The 19,070-nt window shown below is 32.6% G+C and overlaps 1 protein-coding gene across 2 annotated transcripts in view; it reads right to left on the bottom strand.

The window, feature by feature from the left end:
- Window positions 1-1,722: 1,722 nt before the first annotated feature.
- LOC146529866 (uncharacterized) overlaps window positions 1,723-19,070 on the bottom strand; it is a 31,601-nt gene continuing 14,253 nt past the window's right edge. Inside the window, exons 2-6 of one of the 2 annotated variants that reach the window (XM_085200253.1) lie at window positions 7,420-7,553; window positions 6,351-6,515; window positions 4,939-6,034; window positions 3,851-4,421; window positions 1,723-3,343 (exon numbers count right to left, since the gene is read on the bottom strand). In XM_085200253.1, the coding sequence (XP_085056379.1) occupies window positions 2,168-3,343; window positions 3,851-4,421; window positions 4,939-6,034; window positions 6,351-6,515; window positions 7,420-7,465 (3,054 nt within the window). In that variant the 5' untranslated portion in view covers window positions 7,466-7,553 and the 3' untranslated portion in view covers window positions 1,723-2,167. The remainder of the gene's footprint in view (window positions 3,344-3,850; window positions 4,422-4,938; window positions 6,035-6,350; window positions 6,516-7,419; window positions 7,554-19,070) is intronic. The other variant, XM_085200254.1, reaches the window with a different exon arrangement.

The following is a 19,070-nucleotide window of genomic DNA, read 5'->3' as shown; positions in this document are numbered from 1 at the left end:
TTTTGGCACAGTATTGTCACGTCACGCGGGGACAAAGCCGTCATCTGCAGAACAAAGCGGATGCTGCGTGCATATCTGCGACGGCGTACACCGTTGAGATGTTGTTGACATGAAATATCGACATTTCGATCGTTATCTCACGTGTCGATTGCTAACTTTTTGCTTGTTTCTTTTTTTTTTGTAAAAATGTGTTAGAATTATTTTTAATGTTGCATTTGTGTTGGTTGTAAAATAGGAAAGTAAATAATAACTTTTTAGTTTTTTTCAGATTTCAGGAACATAGTGTTGAGACACCAAACGACGCCTAATGTCGAAGTATTGAGTGACTGAACTCAACGAAGCGCTTTGCCTTGTTCCCAAGCGGAAATCGAACCCACAGACGTAGTGTTTACAGTATCACACCTGTTCCCATGCACTACGACGGCCTCAAAATAAATTGCATATTCAAAGCCAAATTTCTGGTCTCTTATGCTACTTTATTTATTAATGTAGTATTTTCAAAAGTCTATATATATATACATAAGTAGCGAGCTGCAAATACAGTGGTAAGAACGAACTCTGACATTTGATACTATAAGTCATAAGGCTTTACTTTTAAGTTATTTACTTTGCGTGTTTACCGAACAACGTGTTTGTAGTTTTATACGAAGTAGAAACAACTTTAACTTACCTAGATGTTATTGAATCTTTAGTTCTCTTACTATTTTTCTAGTACTGGCTTATGGATGAAGATACTTTGTACACAATTATGAAATATGTATGTTTTCAAAAGGATTGTTTTCCAAGAATAAAATGAATTATTTATAGAAGTTTCTAGTAAGCTGTTTTTCTAGAATTTTATGTAGGTACTTATGAGTAAGTATATAAAATTTTAATTCTCTTTTAATTAAATGCCTGAAATATTTGACTGACTGTACATAATATGATAATTAGAGACAGCTGAGTTCTATATAGGAAAATCATAATATAAATATTGAAATAACCATACAACAGAAGCGAAAATTTATAATATTCCATAAGTTAATATTCCAACAGTTCAGTATACAAAGTTTGTTTAATATCTAGCCTACTTCAATATTAATATTCTAAGAAAAGCGAAATCTAAAGGTTAATATTGTTTATTAAGTTTACAAAACAGCTTCCATTAATCTTAGTTCTCAAGGTCCTTTGTTTCTTTCGCCCCCGTTTGCTATGAGACGACTTTAATTAAAATATCATACACGAAATAAGATCACATCTTTTGAAGTATATCTACTAGTTACGAAAACAAAAATTGATTTGTTTTTTTAGTTATGCTTATTGAATAATATTAGCTAAATTAAAGTCAGCTAACCCAAGTTATGCTAGTAGCTATGATATTTTTTTAAAATAAATTATATGTTGTAATGAAATTGTTTTAGGTATGTCATTCCACGCAATCTTTGATATAATATGGATTAGTTGATGTTTTTTTTTCCAAAGCTCTTCAAGTCAAGGCTTCCTCAAGATGGTATATATATTTTTTAATTTCATGCTATATCCCAATCTTTGTGGCATTGCGTGTTTAGTTGTGATACTCGGCGCTGTACTTTGCCACAGAGCCAGAGAAAAAAAAATTAAAATATTACTTAAATATATAATTTTTTCGAGTGGGAATCGAACCCACAAACTGTACCGTTTACACTCACGCGCTTATGTTTCTATTAACTATTAAATTTCTTAAGGAAAAATAAAAACCAAACGAATTATATAATTATTTAATATTTATCAATTTATTGAAGCAATTATACAAAATATGTAAAAATATAATTTTATCTACATTTTCGTTTTTACTTAATTTTAAAATACAATACGACTTATTTACAATGTAAAAATAATATAAATTACGAGTATTTACAAACAATTTACTATCTTTAAGTAAATCGCGGTACAATTTTTACACACTACGCAATCCTATCCTATATTAGGATACAACGCTCTTCAACTTCATACATCCGAAAAACTAGAGAATTACAGCTTAAAGTTTCATGCACTATCAACGGCCGCTTTAAATCGTGAAATTTTGGAGCTTCCTTAAAGTTTTTTTTCTCACTCACTCGCGATATAGTTTTATCACACCGTATTACATCGTTTTTTTCATCACAACCACTTTCACTAGTAAATATTTAATGCTATATCCAATTTTAGATTAACCTACATATGGGAAGGGGGCGAAAGGTGCTGGGAAGTATCCAGGGAAACCAGGCGCTGCACTCGGTTGGATCGGGATGGATGACGTTACGTACGACGTTAGCACGGTTGGAACAACTTTCGTGGAGTAGAGCGTCGTGTACACCGTTTTGGCACCAAACGTCAGTTTCAGAACTTGGCTGTTCGTAGCGACGACTTCAGTGTTCAGAACAACTGGCGTCGAAGTTACTGTAAACTGTTGTTGGGGGTAAAGTGGGTTGAGGGGTAACGCAGGCAAGCTACTTGTTCCTAATTCGTATTCAGTTTTAGTAATAGTTGCAACCGGTCGAGAAATTGTACTTTGAATAGTATTTTTACCATCAAAAAGCGGAATTACATGGGACTCATATATTGTTTCGAATTTCAAAACAGGCTTTGAAGTTGTCACTACGTTCGGAATTTGAGCAGCTGCAGCAGGATTTAAGAGTCTTAGTAAAGCTAATTGTTGAGCTTGTTCTGGAGTCAGAGCTGGTGTAACTGGTTTTGGTGGTTCGGTTACAGGATTATTCTTTTGTCCGTGTGCCTTTTTAAGCCTTAAGTGGTTGTCTCTATATTTGTCTATTTCGGTAAGGTCGAAATTGGATCCGATATTCGCGAGGTCTAAATCAGGTGGGAATACTCGACGAGGAACGCCATCCTCATTTTCGTTGCTGTCACCAAAGTCCAACTCTAAATGAAGCTCTGAGCCAGCCTCATCGAGTCGACTATTAAATTCCTTCAAAGTTTTGCTCGGTATGAATTGGAAGAAATCCATTGGGGGTAATGTTTTAGTTGCTGTAACGAATCTAGTGACTTGGTATGTTTGGATAAAAGTGAGGCTACTCGTTACGTTAGCGTCTCTCACTATTGGTAATATGTGGGTTTTTAGCATGTTTTGTGTTGTACTGAAGGTTTCTGTCACAGTTTCCAAAGGAGGAGTTTCAACATCTGATGAGAGAGTTATTGCGGGTAGAGTTGCTATACTAGAGTCTAACAAGTAGTGATCTTTGCCGTATGGTGATGCTGTGGCTAATATGTTCTCAGTTAAAGGCTCGTTTAGTGGAATCTGAGAATTCAGAGGCAAAGCTGTTGGTTCGATTCGCTTTTCTATCGTCGTAGTTACTGTTATAATACGAGTGTTTTTCACGCGTCCAACCTGTAATGAAAAGATATGGTAAAATTGTATTCTATTCTATTTTTTTATAGCATTTACTAAGGCCTGTCGTGGCGTAGGGGCACAAGCGTGCGATAGATTGTGGACTCGATTCATCTTCGAGGAAACGAAATTTTTAATATTTTCATTTCATCGCTCTGGTAAAGAAGCAAACCGCCTGGTCGAGGTCCGCTCCTTGTCCGGTCCTGTCTTAACACGCAATAACTCCAGTTTCTGAGTAAAGTGGGGAATGAAAGTTTCTTAATACTTGGGAACCTAGTGGCTGCCTTTGTCTACCCTGCAATGTGCGGGATACAGTGCGAAGTTGAACAAACAAACATTACTAATGTCTATAATAAGATTTTACAATGTTATTAAAATATTTTTTATGAATTAATATGATAAATATAATATATAATATAAGTTTTTTTAATATTAACTCTTATATTGTTTTATATTAATATGTAAATTTTATTTTTTTAAATTTATATATTATCTTAAAAAAAATACCTGGAAGGTATACGGAGACTTAAGAGTTGCAATTTCGTAATAAACATCTCGGAAATCAGCCGGAGTTGAAATCTCTACTTTAAGTGTTTCGACCGGCGGCGGCTTTTCAATAGAATTATCTTCAGTTTCATTGTCAAGTAATGTTCCCGGACCACTTTGGGAGCCAGATAGTTCTAAGTCGTTATCTGATCTTGCTTGAGGAGATACTTCATTAGACGGTTGGTCTTCAGCACTCATTGGGGTTGTTTGGTCATCATCATTCATTTTCCGTATAGTTACTTTTGGCTTGGGGCTGGTTTTATACTGCCAACGTCCAGAGCCCTGTTGTCTATTAAGCTTGAATTTATAAACACTTGTTGGAGCCGGAGTCACCTGTTCCACTGAAGATGGTTGTATACGAGGTTTGAATCCTCTCTTTGATTGATTCTCAGTATTGCTTGATGGCGTTACAGTTGTTTTGTGTCCAGAATTGCGATTACTCTTTCGCCTATTTGAAAACGAAGGTGATGAACTTTCACTGAAAACAGACACGGTTGCCAGTTGAGGAGATTTGGCTGGTCGAAAACGTGTACTGAAAACGGAAAATTTACGCTGCGCTATATTTAACTTAAGTTCAAAAATGATTGTTACTTTTATGAACTTACATTGTATGGATAAGTCCGTTGAGCAAGAATTTGTTAAACGTGAATAGTAATAACCTTCGGGTTTGTTAATAAGATATAGTTTAATTTAATAATTAATTATTTTAATTATATTTAAAAAAATTGTAGGTAATATGTTAAAAAAATGCGTTTAATAGAAAAAAACATGAAAATGGAATGCAAAAAATGCAGGCAATGATTACAAAAAATACATATTAAATAATTACTATTTTGGATGTTTAATAAAATTAATAATATTACGTATATTAAACAAATTAATGATTTATTCATACAATGTAAGTTTGATGACTATTCTTAGCTACGCTATATAAGACAGGTTAGTATAATAAGCTAAATGTAAATAAAGGTAATGTAATCTTTCCGTTCAGTTTTCACATTTTTATGTCGTATATGAGTGATGTATTGTATTATACTTATGCAACATACCTTTGAGTTCGTTGAGATTGAGAAGAGTTCCTATTTTTAAATTTTTTGCCCTGACTTGGTGGTGGTGACGGGGTATTATCATTTTCATTGTTTTGCGATCTGAGACGATTCTTAAAAGAGCTGCCACTGCTTGTTTGTCTTCGAGTTGTTTTACTGAAACCGGTGTCATCATCATTAATTGATGGTGTCGGTTCCAAGTTGTGACGATGATTCTTTGTTATCGCCGGTGCTACTGTTTTCATTATTCGATGCGACGGACTGGGGGATATTTTACCTTTAAGTCCAGATTGTAAGATTTTTGAGTTGCTGTTTAGTACTTGCGCGTATTTTCCAGATATGTAAGTCCCTATGACACTGGTTTCATGGACTGTTGTTAGGCCATCCTTAACTATCGTTCCGCCAAGTGTGGTTACAAGTCCAATAGGATGTTCTTCATCATCAGGTGGTGGAGTTGGTTGGTGTCTATTTTTAAGATTATTTTTCGGCTTCTGCGCATGACTTTTAGATGGACGTAAGTTGATAACTCTATAAGTTTCTTCTACAAATTCAGAGGGCTGGCGTGATAAGTAGTCGTATTCTGGTTCTCTAATGTTGTTTGATACTAGAATTGCTGGCTCCTCTTCGCTTTCACTTGATTTGATTTCAACCACACTGTTAACTTTTGAATTGACTATTAAAGATGGTTCGGGGTTTTGTTTCACTTCTACTTTGCTGCTCACGATATTGGTCACACTTTTCACTGGTTGATTCTTCGGTTGCTGCTTTTTCGGCTGTGGTAATTGTTTGTTGGCTTTAGCTAATTGCTTGGCAGCATTACTATCAACTATTTTGGATGGTCCTGCGAAGACTTCTACTTTTGTGATAATTTGCTTTTGTTCTTTTGCCACAGATTTTGGTATATTTATAATATCAATTTTAGGAGGAGAACTTATAACTGAAATAGCGCTGGAGGCACCTATTGGAATTCCCGCTTTGTTTGTTGTATCCTTGTCCACAGTTTTGCTGGGCTTGATTGCTTCAGGTTTGACATTATTTATTGGTGGTGGTTTAGTTTCTATAATGTTTTCTTGAACAGATTTTTCAGTTGACGGTGGTTCTAAATAAAGAAATAAAAGTTAGATTTCTTAAATATTAAGTGTCTACAAGGAGGAAAGAAGTATACTTTTTCGGATGTAGCGGGATTTGAACCCACTCTGACTACCACGTTTGTTACAACTTATTTGTGTTGTCAGCATCTCTGTAAAGAGATTCTTACAAAATTCTCCTATCAAAAAATTATTATGTTATTTTACATTTAGGAATAAAAAATATATTTTGTATACCTGTAAATCTTAAAACTAAAAAAATATATTATTTATAGTAAATCGAACTTAATATTAGAATTTGGATACTCAAATTTAAAACTATACTACCTGGTGGTGGAGCGGACTGCGGTGAGAAAACCATTACTGTATTGCCTATTGTGGTTGTGAAATCAAGGAAGCCGTAAACAGTTTGTGTTAAGAAGTTACCCACTGGCGCTGGGTTTGCTGCTTTTGGTCCACCATCGTAAAATGGACTCTGTGCCAATGTACAACCTGTAATTGAGATTTTGCATTTTAAAATAAAAATATCATATCTAATTTATTTAAAAAAAAAATGTTTAAATTTTAAATAGAATATTGGTATACTGCGAAGAAAAGTAAGCGATAAAACGATAAATAAGAAACTTATACGAAGCGTAAAAGATTCTGAGCTGAAAAGTATTTTAGTACTTAATATACGAGTATTACTTCAATACCATTGATTGGTAAATCGTGTGTTACTTAATCCTCGCTCTTAGAGAGGAGATATGAAATATTCTCATGTCTACGCGTGTTGCTTGTTTAATGACGTGTGAACTCCTTTCCCTTAGTGTGTATATTGAAAAACTTTTTATTATATCTTATAATGGAATTTTAATGTCATACTTAAATAAATTTATTGAATTTCGATTTCTTGCAACTTTTTGATAAACTTAGTGATATATGTTTTTTTTTTAATTTAAAAGGCTTTAAACTTTTAAATAAAATTTTCTAGTAAAATTATTGACTTCACTATATTATATAAGGTAGACGCAATGTTTTGTGCGTTGCCAAATACAAATTTATGTTGCATTTTCACATAGAAATTGGATAACAAAATTCTGGCTGGGTCGTGTCGCTATATCCTTGTTACTTCCGGGCCATTTGCCATCAAGTGGGTTGAGATAGTCTACCTTAGATACGAGCGGGACGGCCGCCCACTCCAATCTATGTGTTTTCAATTACTTTGCGCAGAACATTTTCATCCTTTCTCTGTTTTGTATGCATCGTTTGTTCGGAATTATATTTTCGGACCTAACGTTGCCCAATATTCAATACTCCATTGATATTTCCTTTTTTCACTTAATTTGTTATTGTTATAAAATAAATATACAATATAAATAATTTACTATTTATATAATAAAAAAAAATTACTTACTAAAATGGGCAAATACTGCCAAAAAGATAAATATCCGATGATCCATGGTTCTGTTTACGTTTCTTCGCTTTAATTTCACGACTGGAACAGACAGTGCTGGAACAGCATCTTGTAAGACGTGACTATGAGAATACCTGTAACGAAATACACAATGTTTTAAATATATATTCTTTATATTTTAAAAATGAAGTTATTAGCTAATTATTTTATTTCCATAATTTAATTAATTAGAGTTTAAGAGGGTCTTATTCTTTTTTATAATCCATGAACTATTAGAAAATATTAATGATTATAATTGCGTATAATTGATTTGCTGAAACTTGTAATTAGAATTATTAAGTTCGATCGTTATACTTATTATCAAAGTCAATGTCTGACCTAAATGATATGTGTAAAGCTCGCTGCTTTCTTACATAATTGCAATTTTACAAATGATAATATTAAAAAATATTAAAATGTCTATTATTTTTATTAAAAAAATATAGGATTGAGGCCACCGTGGCACAGAGAAAAGAACACGGATTTAGGTTCAAACTCCGTTCGGGGGAATTATATTATATAATTTTCATTTCACCGCTCTGGTGTAAAAACGCAGGGTAGAGTTTCACTATTCTACATGCATTTCTCGAAAATCAAGTAGAAATTAGAGAATGGAGTCCCTATCACTAGAGTTTTTTTTCATTATTTAGTAAGATTGTGCACAGCAATGTAGGAAAAAGCTTAATGCTAAAACTTTAAAATAAATGATAATTGATACGAATATAATAGCCAACGAATCGATATAACTAATCGTTAAAATGCTACATCAGAGTTCGCGGTCGCTTTTCATTTCAACGGCGCGCGGCTGTATTCATTCGGTAAAATATTGCTTTAGAATAAATATGCTTCGATTTACTGAGGTTTTGTTGTGATTTAAAATTCATTTATGTTCTGTAAAAGTACGTAAATATTCTTCACTTATTATTTTTCAAAAATTAACTAAATTATTATTGTAGCCATAATGAACTGGGGAATAATTAACAAATTATATTTTATTAATAACAGAAATAATTATTGTATAAGCTAATTGTTTTGGAAGACCGTAAATTGTTTACTATGGAAATCAGTTAAGCCGAACAACAGTCCTAAATAAACAACAATGTTTATCGTAATGTATTATATTAGCATTTCAATAAAAGCTCACAATGTTTTATTTTTCATTCATATTTATATTCTTTTTTGTAATTTTGTTAAGTAATTTTCTAGCTTTGCTTATAATATGTTTTTGTTAGCTTCACGCTGTATCCCGCACAGAAGAAATCTGGTTACAACCAAAGCGAAGAAATAAAAAATACATATTTCATTTCCACGAGTGGGAATCGAACCTGCAACCTGTCGCGTTCACTATCAAACGCTACGTGGCTGGCAAATATAACACTGTTATATGTTATTATTCTTTAAAGTACACAAATATAATTTCATTTATTTATTATGAAACTTAGAATCCTTATCTTAATAAAAAAATGAACGTTAAGCAATATTAATAGATCTAAGTCTCGTCTACGTTGTCCTCGGAGGGAAGATAAATTAAGCCGAAGTTATAAAGTAAGATTTTATAATAAAAAATGACCGTCTTGTATATAACACTTTGCAATAAAGTGAAAAAATTTTAGTATGTACTTCTTTATGGTAATTTGTTTTTGATTAGGTACAAATAATTCTTATGTTAGAAATCTCATTTGAATTACAAGTACATTAAAGATTTCTTAGATATTCTGTTGCTAATATTAAAAATATATATTTGGAAGGAAATCTGGTTATTTTATAGATTTTTTCGGAAATTAATTGGTAATTCATGATTGGTTAGCTACGTGAGGTTGAATGAAAGATAATAAAAGTAAATAGACTTAGGCACAATCCGAATGCTTTCACATATTTTATAATATACATATGTATGTACTTAAATATATTTTCATATAAAAATACAAATAAAAAAAACTTTCTAAATCGACTAGGATCTATATTGAATATTTATATAAAACTAGATTCTGTTATTTGAAAATACATAATATTATAACGAGCGGCGTAATAGAATTAGACTGTCATCACATACATACATACATACAAATAGTCTGCTCATACAGTCAACAATCGGAACTTGCTAAGCATTCAAACGCTTTCAATACTGCAAGCTATGGCAGAGTAACTGGACTGGCACAATAGATGCCAATTTGCAAGGGAATTCGGCTTGGATGCCTCTCCTAACGTATTGAGTTCTGACATACGTCCCTCCAAGAGGCTCATTGAACTACTACACTACTGCTAAGGCGACTATTATAATTGACTTAGATGAACATAATTCGGTGTAATTGAATTTTGAATGCTTCAATTGGTTATTGTTGGGTTTTATCGTTTATATACGAGCAAAACAAGTGCCTACCTATGTACGTACCTATTTGAATTCATATGTAAAATAGAAATAGAAAATTATTTGAATTGTGTTTTTAATTTCTCTAAAAGGTATTTTACAATTTTTAAGGATATATAATAAGTATTATTCCGTTTTCAACAATATTGTAATCTATATTTTACTAGAATCCAATTTCAATTAAATCCAAATTGAATATAATTGTAAATAGAATTGATTACATGATACATGATACTTAATTCTATAAGATAAACAATTCATTTACTATGAAAAATTTGAATTTGAAAGTAATTAAATTAATGGAACAGGTTTCGATGATGAAATGGGAATGTTTGAATGAAATACACGAGAGCATACGATGAGCAATCTTAATCAATGCGGGTCAGCCATTTTGTGGTTACGGCCAAATAGCAAAATGCAGGTTCACCTGGTATTTAGCTACTTATTAGTGTATAACACAAATATACTGCTTGTACTAGGTTGTTAATATAACTATTTTCTAATAATATAAGCTTTGGTTTATTCAAGGGAACAAACTTATACAATAAATAATTTATTTATAATTAATTTCCACATTACACGCAACGGACCCGTGGTTTTCCGTGCTTATTGCACGTGATAAAATTTTCATTTATTCTTACTTTATTTTAAATTCACATTACATTTTCCGAATACTATGGAATTGATAATAATGAAAAAAAAAATACAAAATTTCAAATCAGCCTGTATAAATTTTGAATCTTCGCCTGTTCTGTAAAAAAAAAGCCATAAAAAATGAAATTGAAATGTGCTTATGAAACTGCATAACGCGGCAAGGGTCGTAATCTCAAGAGGGAAGCATCGAGGGGTTGAGGGTTGAATGATGTAAGATTCGCGTGTGTGTGAAAGGGCTGCTGTACCTACTGAACCTTCTGTACTGTAGTGTTTACTGTTTACTCGCGAGATGGGCGCGGTGATGGCGGTAATGTTTGTGGCTCTTCCCGTCTGGAACTATTCATTCAGCTGATGCATACGTTATTATTGTAGGGATAGCGAAATAAACATTTATTGGCAATTATGATATAAAAAATAAAAAAAAACACACACATGACGAAAGCGTATAGCGGAGTGTCTTGGCTCTAGGTACGAAATGTCTGTCCTGCTTTAAGCAAGTGTTTTCCTTGGTATGCAGCGATACGTCAATCCAAACTCCACTTTCCACCTATTGGGGAAAACTATCAATGGAAATTGCCTATATATTTTGTTATAAAAAGTTAATTTTGTTATAAATAGTTTCGTAGTAAATTTCATGTTATTTATATTTTTTTCCTGTAATCTGTTGCCATCAATGACAACAATATGGACACAATTAATATTTTATGTAAGTTTTGTTAATAAAAACTGACTCAATCGTTGTCAGACACTGAAATATTTGGTAATTTAAAAAATAACCATTTTTTTTGATCCTGATCATTATTACCTCTTGCGATTGCAAACCACAATTAGAACTTTTTGTAATAATTTTTATGAATTTCTCTTTACAAAATATTGCATCATAAATGAATTAATAACAATTAGATATACCTACTATTAATTTAAGATCGCTAATTTAAGATAGCTTCACTAGTATCCCGCACACAGCAGGGTAGGCAGAGGGAACCTAGTGTTAAGACACTCCCGTTCCCCACTTTCTGCCGAATTCTGGAGGCATTTCGTGTTGAGTGGCAGAACTCAACGCCGCGCTTTGTCTCGACACCAGAGCGAAGAAATGGAAATATAAACGTAAATAAATATTTCACTTCCTCGAGTGATGAACGAACCCACAACCGTGGCGTTACACTCACACCCTTGTGCCGCTGGTCCACGACGACCTCTACTAACACTAACAGGAAGTAATAAAATAAAAAAGAATCTGTAAACAATTTTTTTCACACTGCGGACGCTACAGGGTTGGTTTCTGACCAGCTAGTCGTAGGTGGCTGGTTCATCCCTCTATTCAAACAAAATTTAATGAGGCGTACGCTTACACAGGAACGTGGGTCTTTGGAGATCATACGAGATCAACGATTCATTGTATTCAAGTCTATGAATTTTCTATAAATTTTAGATTACATAGACGGTATTGTGAGCATTCATAATGATATGGAGGATTTAAAAACAAAATATAATATCGATGATCTATATGAAGTTAAAATAACATATATTTTCACAAGTTAATAAGAATTACGTACGTAGAGTAGCAGAAGTTTCATAAAATGATTTTATTTTTTGCTTCATGTATACAGCAGATTAGGCAGAGGAAACTGGTGTTAAAACACTCTGTTTTCCACTTTCCGCCGCGCTATGCCTTGTTACCAGAGCTAATTTCCTTAGGGAATAGAACCTACAACCAACGCGATTACAGTCACACGCTGCTCCACGACGGTGTCAAGCAAAATGTTCTTATAATCAAATATAATTAAAATCTACCTGAACAATATTTCAAGCCAAGTAATTTATGGAGTATATAACAGTACTATTCTGGTTTTCATTTCATATTAGCCATATTAGCTCTCAAATATTATATCGACAGCAAGGCGTAGCAGCTGCGTTACTTCCATACAATATTCAATATATTACTTCGCTTATTAGACAGACACATTGACTGACTGAATAAATATTGTTCATAAGACCGTTTACAAATATATTATTGCGGTCTACATAATATATTAAATGTTAGGCAATATTATTGTTCACTAATTACTAGTGCTAAGGCGTAGTTTTTGAACTGTTGTAGCAGTGATGCCGATATGTATACCTACACCTTTGAAATATTATAAACTAACCCTATATAAAAAATTAGCTTCAACACTGACTACAGTGTTGTGTTAGAAGTGGGGAACGAAGTGCCTTAACACTAGTTAAGGCACTTCGTTCCCCACTTCTCGCCGAATACTTCGAGGCATTGCGTGTTGAGTGGAACTTAACGCCGGGCTTTCGCCTTGGTACCAGAGCGAAAAAATGAAAATATTAAGAAATAATAATTCAATTCCTCGAGTGGGAATCGAACCCACAATCATCATCACAATCAAAACATCGCGTCACAGTCACACCCTTTTACCCTTGTCCCACGTCGGCCGAACTAAACCTATGTATACATATATGTATAACTTTTATTGATTTACCTGGGATTTTCTACGTTTTGGAAGGTATGTATTGATGTTCAGTGATTAGCAACTCTGTTTTCCACTTTCATAATCATAAAAGTACTCAACGTGCATAGAATCGATATGAGAAGTATTTTCCGGATTCCTTTCATATAATAGGGACTAAAGCGGGATTTAGGAAATATTTTATGAGATTTTATTCAATACGGGAAGCGTAAGCCTCTTTACAGATTTTTCAGACGTCTTATGAAGGCTTTAATCTCCGCCTTAGAAATGTGAATGCGGAATACATAATTTTTATGCTATGTTGAAATATTTAATTATAAGATTTTATTGCTATGAATGCATGATACATGTTTTATCTATTAATAATAAAATTTTGAGCGTATTTTTTTTTACTGAAAATATAAATCAGCTCACGCAATATCCCGCTCACATCAGGGTAGGCAGAGAGAATCTAGTGCTAAGACATTCCGTTCCCCCCTTCCGCTGAATTCGGGTAATCGAACCCAGAACCAGTCGCGTTTATTACTGACTGACCTCTAGACTGGCCTCTAAATTGGACTAGACTATAAATATACATATTTTTTAAACCAAAAAATTGATTTATTAATAGGTACTCTATAATAAAAGCGAATGACATCAAAGATGTCGGCGCTGTGTAAACATTGGTCCATGATTGTATAGTGGCCGCACTCGAAACGAATGACCGATAAAATTTATGTCGACAATTTCTTATTGTTCACAAACAGAACCGTCATTAAATTTATCATTCAAGTTTCAGTAGATAAATATTTTAGTTGAATGAGAGAAAATATAGGAAATATGAGAAATTTGCAGATGAACTCTTATATTACTCTTTTGTTTATACGAATATGTTTACCCGCGATCTAGTGGGGACTTCACCCGTGATATCACGAGTGCAATCGTTTTTATATATATACAGGGACTCAAACGTGGCTTCGCTCGCCTAAACTTTATTTTTCTATTATAGCCAAATATATATGTTTTTAATAATTGGTAAATAGTCTCCTATATCTTACCTAATATCTCTAAGAAAATGATTATAAAGTTTCATGATAATCGGTTGAGCAGTTTTGGCGTGAAAACGTAACAAACAAGCTTACATTCACATTTATAATATTAGTATGATCATATGTACAATATATGGTCAAACAATATAGGTAACATTGTACCGCACTTAGGAATTTATTAAACGTACTTCAAGTTGGTATTTGTGAAGTTTACCTGGTAAATATATTTTTTAAATAGATGTCTGCCCAATAACTCATAGGGTAGTTATCTATTTCGTTATTAGTTCTTTTGGGAGACATTGTGTTCTGAGTGATCGTAATATATATTGTAATTATTAGACCAATTTACAGTTATTTATCGATGTCCAAAATTTAGTCCAACGATTGTTATTTAACAACGATGGCGTTAAATTGTTGAAATTCAACAAATAAATAAAGTAAATATATATGATTTTCACAGAGAAACGAGTGTTTCAAATAAACATAAGAGAACCTCGCAGTGGTTCACGCGGGGTGCTGCGCGTGTTGGCTGCAGCCCAGGCACGTTTTGCATTTTATTCAAAATGGTGACGTGAAGGATAAAGTTTTATTATTTTACTACTTTGACGTGATCTGCATGCATCTGGTTCAAACACATTGCACTGATACGACTTATTCTTGCAGCATTTTCCTGTATTTCTTTCTGGGTTATTGTTTAAGAAGTGCTGACATTTGTTTTTCTTCGCTCTGATATAAATATCTACTCCAAAATAAAATGATATAAGTAAAAAAGGGAATTAATGATTTAGTGAGGAATTAATGAATGAGATATTAACATTTTAATAAGTCTCTACAATCTCTATACCTAAGTATAAATATAGAACTGCAATTTTCGTAATACAGCGCATTATCAGAAACCGTAAATTTAATTTTGTCCTTTGATCAATAAAGTTATTTTTACTCAATAAAACTAATCGTCCTCTTTATCTATAGTTAGCTTCTACGGAACCCTTCATGGGTGAGCCCGACCTGACGTTGCGTGTTGAGTGGTATAATTTATTCCCACTAATTATTAAACTAGAACGAGGAAACGTTCATGTTATACATAGTTTTTTACTAGGATTTAGGATTCGAATCCACATTCCACCAAAAAAACCTTCAAACAAATTCGTAAAGCATATTTAGATCCCGGTAACATTTACCGTCACTCGCGGGACAGCGCGAGGAATTTTAATCAGCCCGTTGTAACGTCCAAACGGATTTATGTTTTGTTGATTCGTTCACATCTCGATTTAAAGTCAATTCTGAAAAGGCAAAGGTCCAATTCGTGTCAACCAAACAAACGTCAATTAAGAATTATGAACACAAAATTTATTCGGCATTTGATTTACATTTGAGCTGTATTTTACTTAAATTTACCATATGGGTACTATGGTTAGGTATTTTGTTTTAAAAAGTATTATCTGATTAATTTTTAACAATACAGATAATAAAAATTACTATATTCTGTTAATTGGATGATTCTTCTGACAAACATTTTTAGTCTGTTATTTTACTGTGACGTTTCTTTTCTTGGATAAAAGTGATTAATAGTATATTAAAGATGTAAAACCAAAATATGCCATATGACGTTCTACTTGTACTCTCTGTCTACCCTGCCATATGCGTTATTAAAGTATTATTTGCTATTTACAACATAAGGTAATTAAATAGTAATTTATAGGTATTAATTAAACAAATATCTCATCAAATACCATAGTTGATAAAAAAAAATACTATAAAAGAAAACCACTATATACCTACATAACAACATTACTAATAGCGAAAATAACTCAATTTTACAAGAATTCAGTAAAATATTACAAATTCAACCACAGAGAACTTCCTCGACACGATTTAAGTTGAAACAGTAATTTCGCAAGCCCATGAGGTGTTCTGATCAGCATCGCAATGAGTCACCGGCACGAAGCTCGAAGGGCGCGGCACTGAACTGTCGAGATAAGAACAATAGATGCTAAACGCGCACCCACGTTTCAAATACCGAAAAGATGATAGCTCCTACCCACAAATGTTGGATTCACACGAGATTGCAAATGTCACGTTATATTTAGTTAATATAATCATTTAAATATCTTGCCGTATTCAAATATTTCATGTAATTATGTAAATATAGTGTATAGAGGGAACCTAGTGTCAAACCACTCTGTTCTCCGCGTACCCCCTAATTTCCGACCCGAACCCAAGATCGTCTTGTTTACAGTCTGATGTGTCGCTGCGCTGCGATGGTCTTAGTATATATAAAAAAAGTAAAGAATTTGAACAGAAAGCTAAGGATATACTTATGTATAATTTTGATTAAATAGACTTGGGAACGGACCTGGGATCTCTAATTAAAATAATCTTTTTCCGAGTGAAATTTAAACCCAAAATCATGGCTTTTAGTTATGTATTCTGAAATTACCACGTTGTCCACTATTCACTATTTACCAATTATTATATTCTTTAAAGAAGCGTATTTTAAATATGTGTTTTTTCTTACAGTTACAGACATGGGTAAACTTAAATCCGACCTCTTGGAGGGAGCTTTTCTTAGTTTTTCCCCAGAGTCCAATAGAAACGTTTTCTTTAAAGTTTTTGGTTTTGTCTTTTCTATCAGTTGGCAGTTACGGATTATTTATTTTTTTAAATAAAAACCATGTTATAAGACGACAATAAATACTAAAGCAAAGAAATAGAAAAAAAGGGGATTATTCTCTGATTTCCGTGAATCGAACTCAGAACCACATGTACAATTGATAAACATAATGATGATGACTTCTGTACGACCAAAAAGTAATATTTTGTAAGTTAAGCTCATTTCTATTCGTATCATTACCTACTCGCATCCTGGTATGGAAATTATATGGAGACGATTACGTCGTACAATCTATTTTTTATTCGGGTTAAAGCGTGAAATTTGTTCATATGATATTTCACGGTAGATTATTTGTGGGGAGATCGTGAGTGGATTAATTTATATGAATTCAACGTATTCCATAGTGTTTATTGGGCTTTTTATTTCCGGGAGTAAAAAAATATATAAATTTAAGTAACTTAAGTGGAAATATTTAGTTCTATGTTTTTTTATAGATTTTGACATTAATAACGAAATTATAACAATTCTCCACAAAGCTTTCACAGGTGAAAGTTTCAAAGAAAAATGTTAAAAAGTTAAAATATTTTTTCAAAAAAAAAACGCTAATAAGTGTTACTAGTACTGTTTATGAAAATAAATTTATCAATACATATAAAAATGCAATCTGCATTAATTACATACAAAAACAGCCCTGTATCTTACGTTATTATATGTATACAAGTTCAGTACATTATAAAGAGATGGCGTTACTTGCATGTTTGAAACGATATATTTCAATGTTATACAATACCAAGCTTCGTTTCTAGTAACAAAATTAATTTGTTTCTCAAAATTTAATCTAAAATACAAAAAAAACATTTTACCATTTAATAAAAATCAATAATTGCTAATATTAAGTATATTAGCCTTATGATATAATATTTTCATTGTACGTTGTGCTTGCAAAAGCATTTATCCAGAAAAGAACAGCACTTTAAGAGGCAAGACTGCGGTACTACCACAGACGATCGATGTCCACCCGCGGCCAGACAAAGGACAGGGAATATTGTTTGTCACAAAATTTATTATGGCGGTAGAGGACGGGCTCGGACGGGGCCACTAACATATCCCATATATCACAGACATTGGGGCTCGAGCGCACTGGCTTTTTATTCGACCCGCTCAATGGCGTTTAACGCGAGGAAATTTATAGGTATTCGCTTTACATATGTGACACCTAAAACTGTTACGATCGTTGTTCCAAATTTAGTGTGACCAGCTTGTAAAATAATATAGTGTCAGGTCTAATTGTTTTTTTAAAATCGCAGTTAATAAAAAAAATATAATAAATAATTTGTAATTTTTATGCTTTTATGATTTAGTAATAAAAAGGCGTTTCCATACGTTTATTTTGTTCAAGATATATTATTTAATTGAAATTGCAATTTTAACAACAGGCAACACTTTTATATTTATGAATATTATTTATGTATTTTAAGTGCACATTTGAAAAAATATTTTAACATTGTCGTTTGCTCTGTTGACATATTTATATAACAACAACATAATTTTACAAGATAACCATCTGACAATGTACCGGTATAAATTCCAGTTTGGTGGCTTATTTTTATCGCAAGCATAAAACTACAGTGCGCGTTTAATTTAACGATCCCCAGCTTTAGCGCAAACATATTTCCGTGGCTTGCCGTCTCCACATCCATGTCTACAATCTTTTATCAAATGTCCCAAGAAATACCATGTTTATGGTCCGCGTGGATGGATATAATATAATTTACTTCGAAGTTAACTGTCTTAGATGTAAACAAATATATGCTAGGTTGGGACATTTCTCATATTCTTCTATCTATTCAGATCTGTTTGTTTCGCCTTTTATGGAGCTGTATTAAATTAGTTTTTCTTTTATCACGAATAATATTGCCAAGAAAACAACTGGTTAAGCAATTCTATTGTTAGGCAAAAAAAAAATAGTGTATATCAATTTTTCTGTACAATAAAGAGTTTTTTCTGAACCAGTTATTTCCATTTCTTTTTTAAGGCGACGGAATTTGTCTAAAAAATTAAACTATGTAATCTAGAAAATTATGAAAATGAAATAGCAGAAAAGAAAATAGACTTTCAAATAACAAATATCGTCAGAACGTTATAAATAATGGAATCAATTAAAGCGGGGGAGAGTGCTTTACGAGTGAGATTTTAATATAGATAGAATATAAATTTCTGCCAGATTCCATTTTTCCTTATCATGACGTTAAGCCGTATCTCAGGTTTTGAGTTAAATTATGGCCCATTATAAGTACTAAAAATAAATGTTAAGCGATCATTCGCCGAAGGGATCGTTATATCATACTTTTTTTATTGAAATAAAACCCCAATAAAACAGAAGCGTCAAATTTATTGTCGTTAATTAAACAATAAATATCCTAATAGTATCTGTTACATATTTATTTACACTTTGGCAACCATTTGAAGAT

Source organism: Heliconius melpomene, chromosome 17, assembly GCF_056956725.1.
Source record: "Heliconius melpomene rosina isolate 202511_hmr_F chromosome 17, ASM5695672v1, whole genome shotgun sequence".
NCBI classification, from domain to species: domain Eukaryota; kingdom Metazoa; phylum Arthropoda; class Insecta; order Lepidoptera; family Nymphalidae; genus Heliconius; species Heliconius melpomene.
The sequence above is the reverse complement of the archived record's forward strand: the minus strand, read 5'-3'. Positions and strand labels throughout refer to the sequence as shown.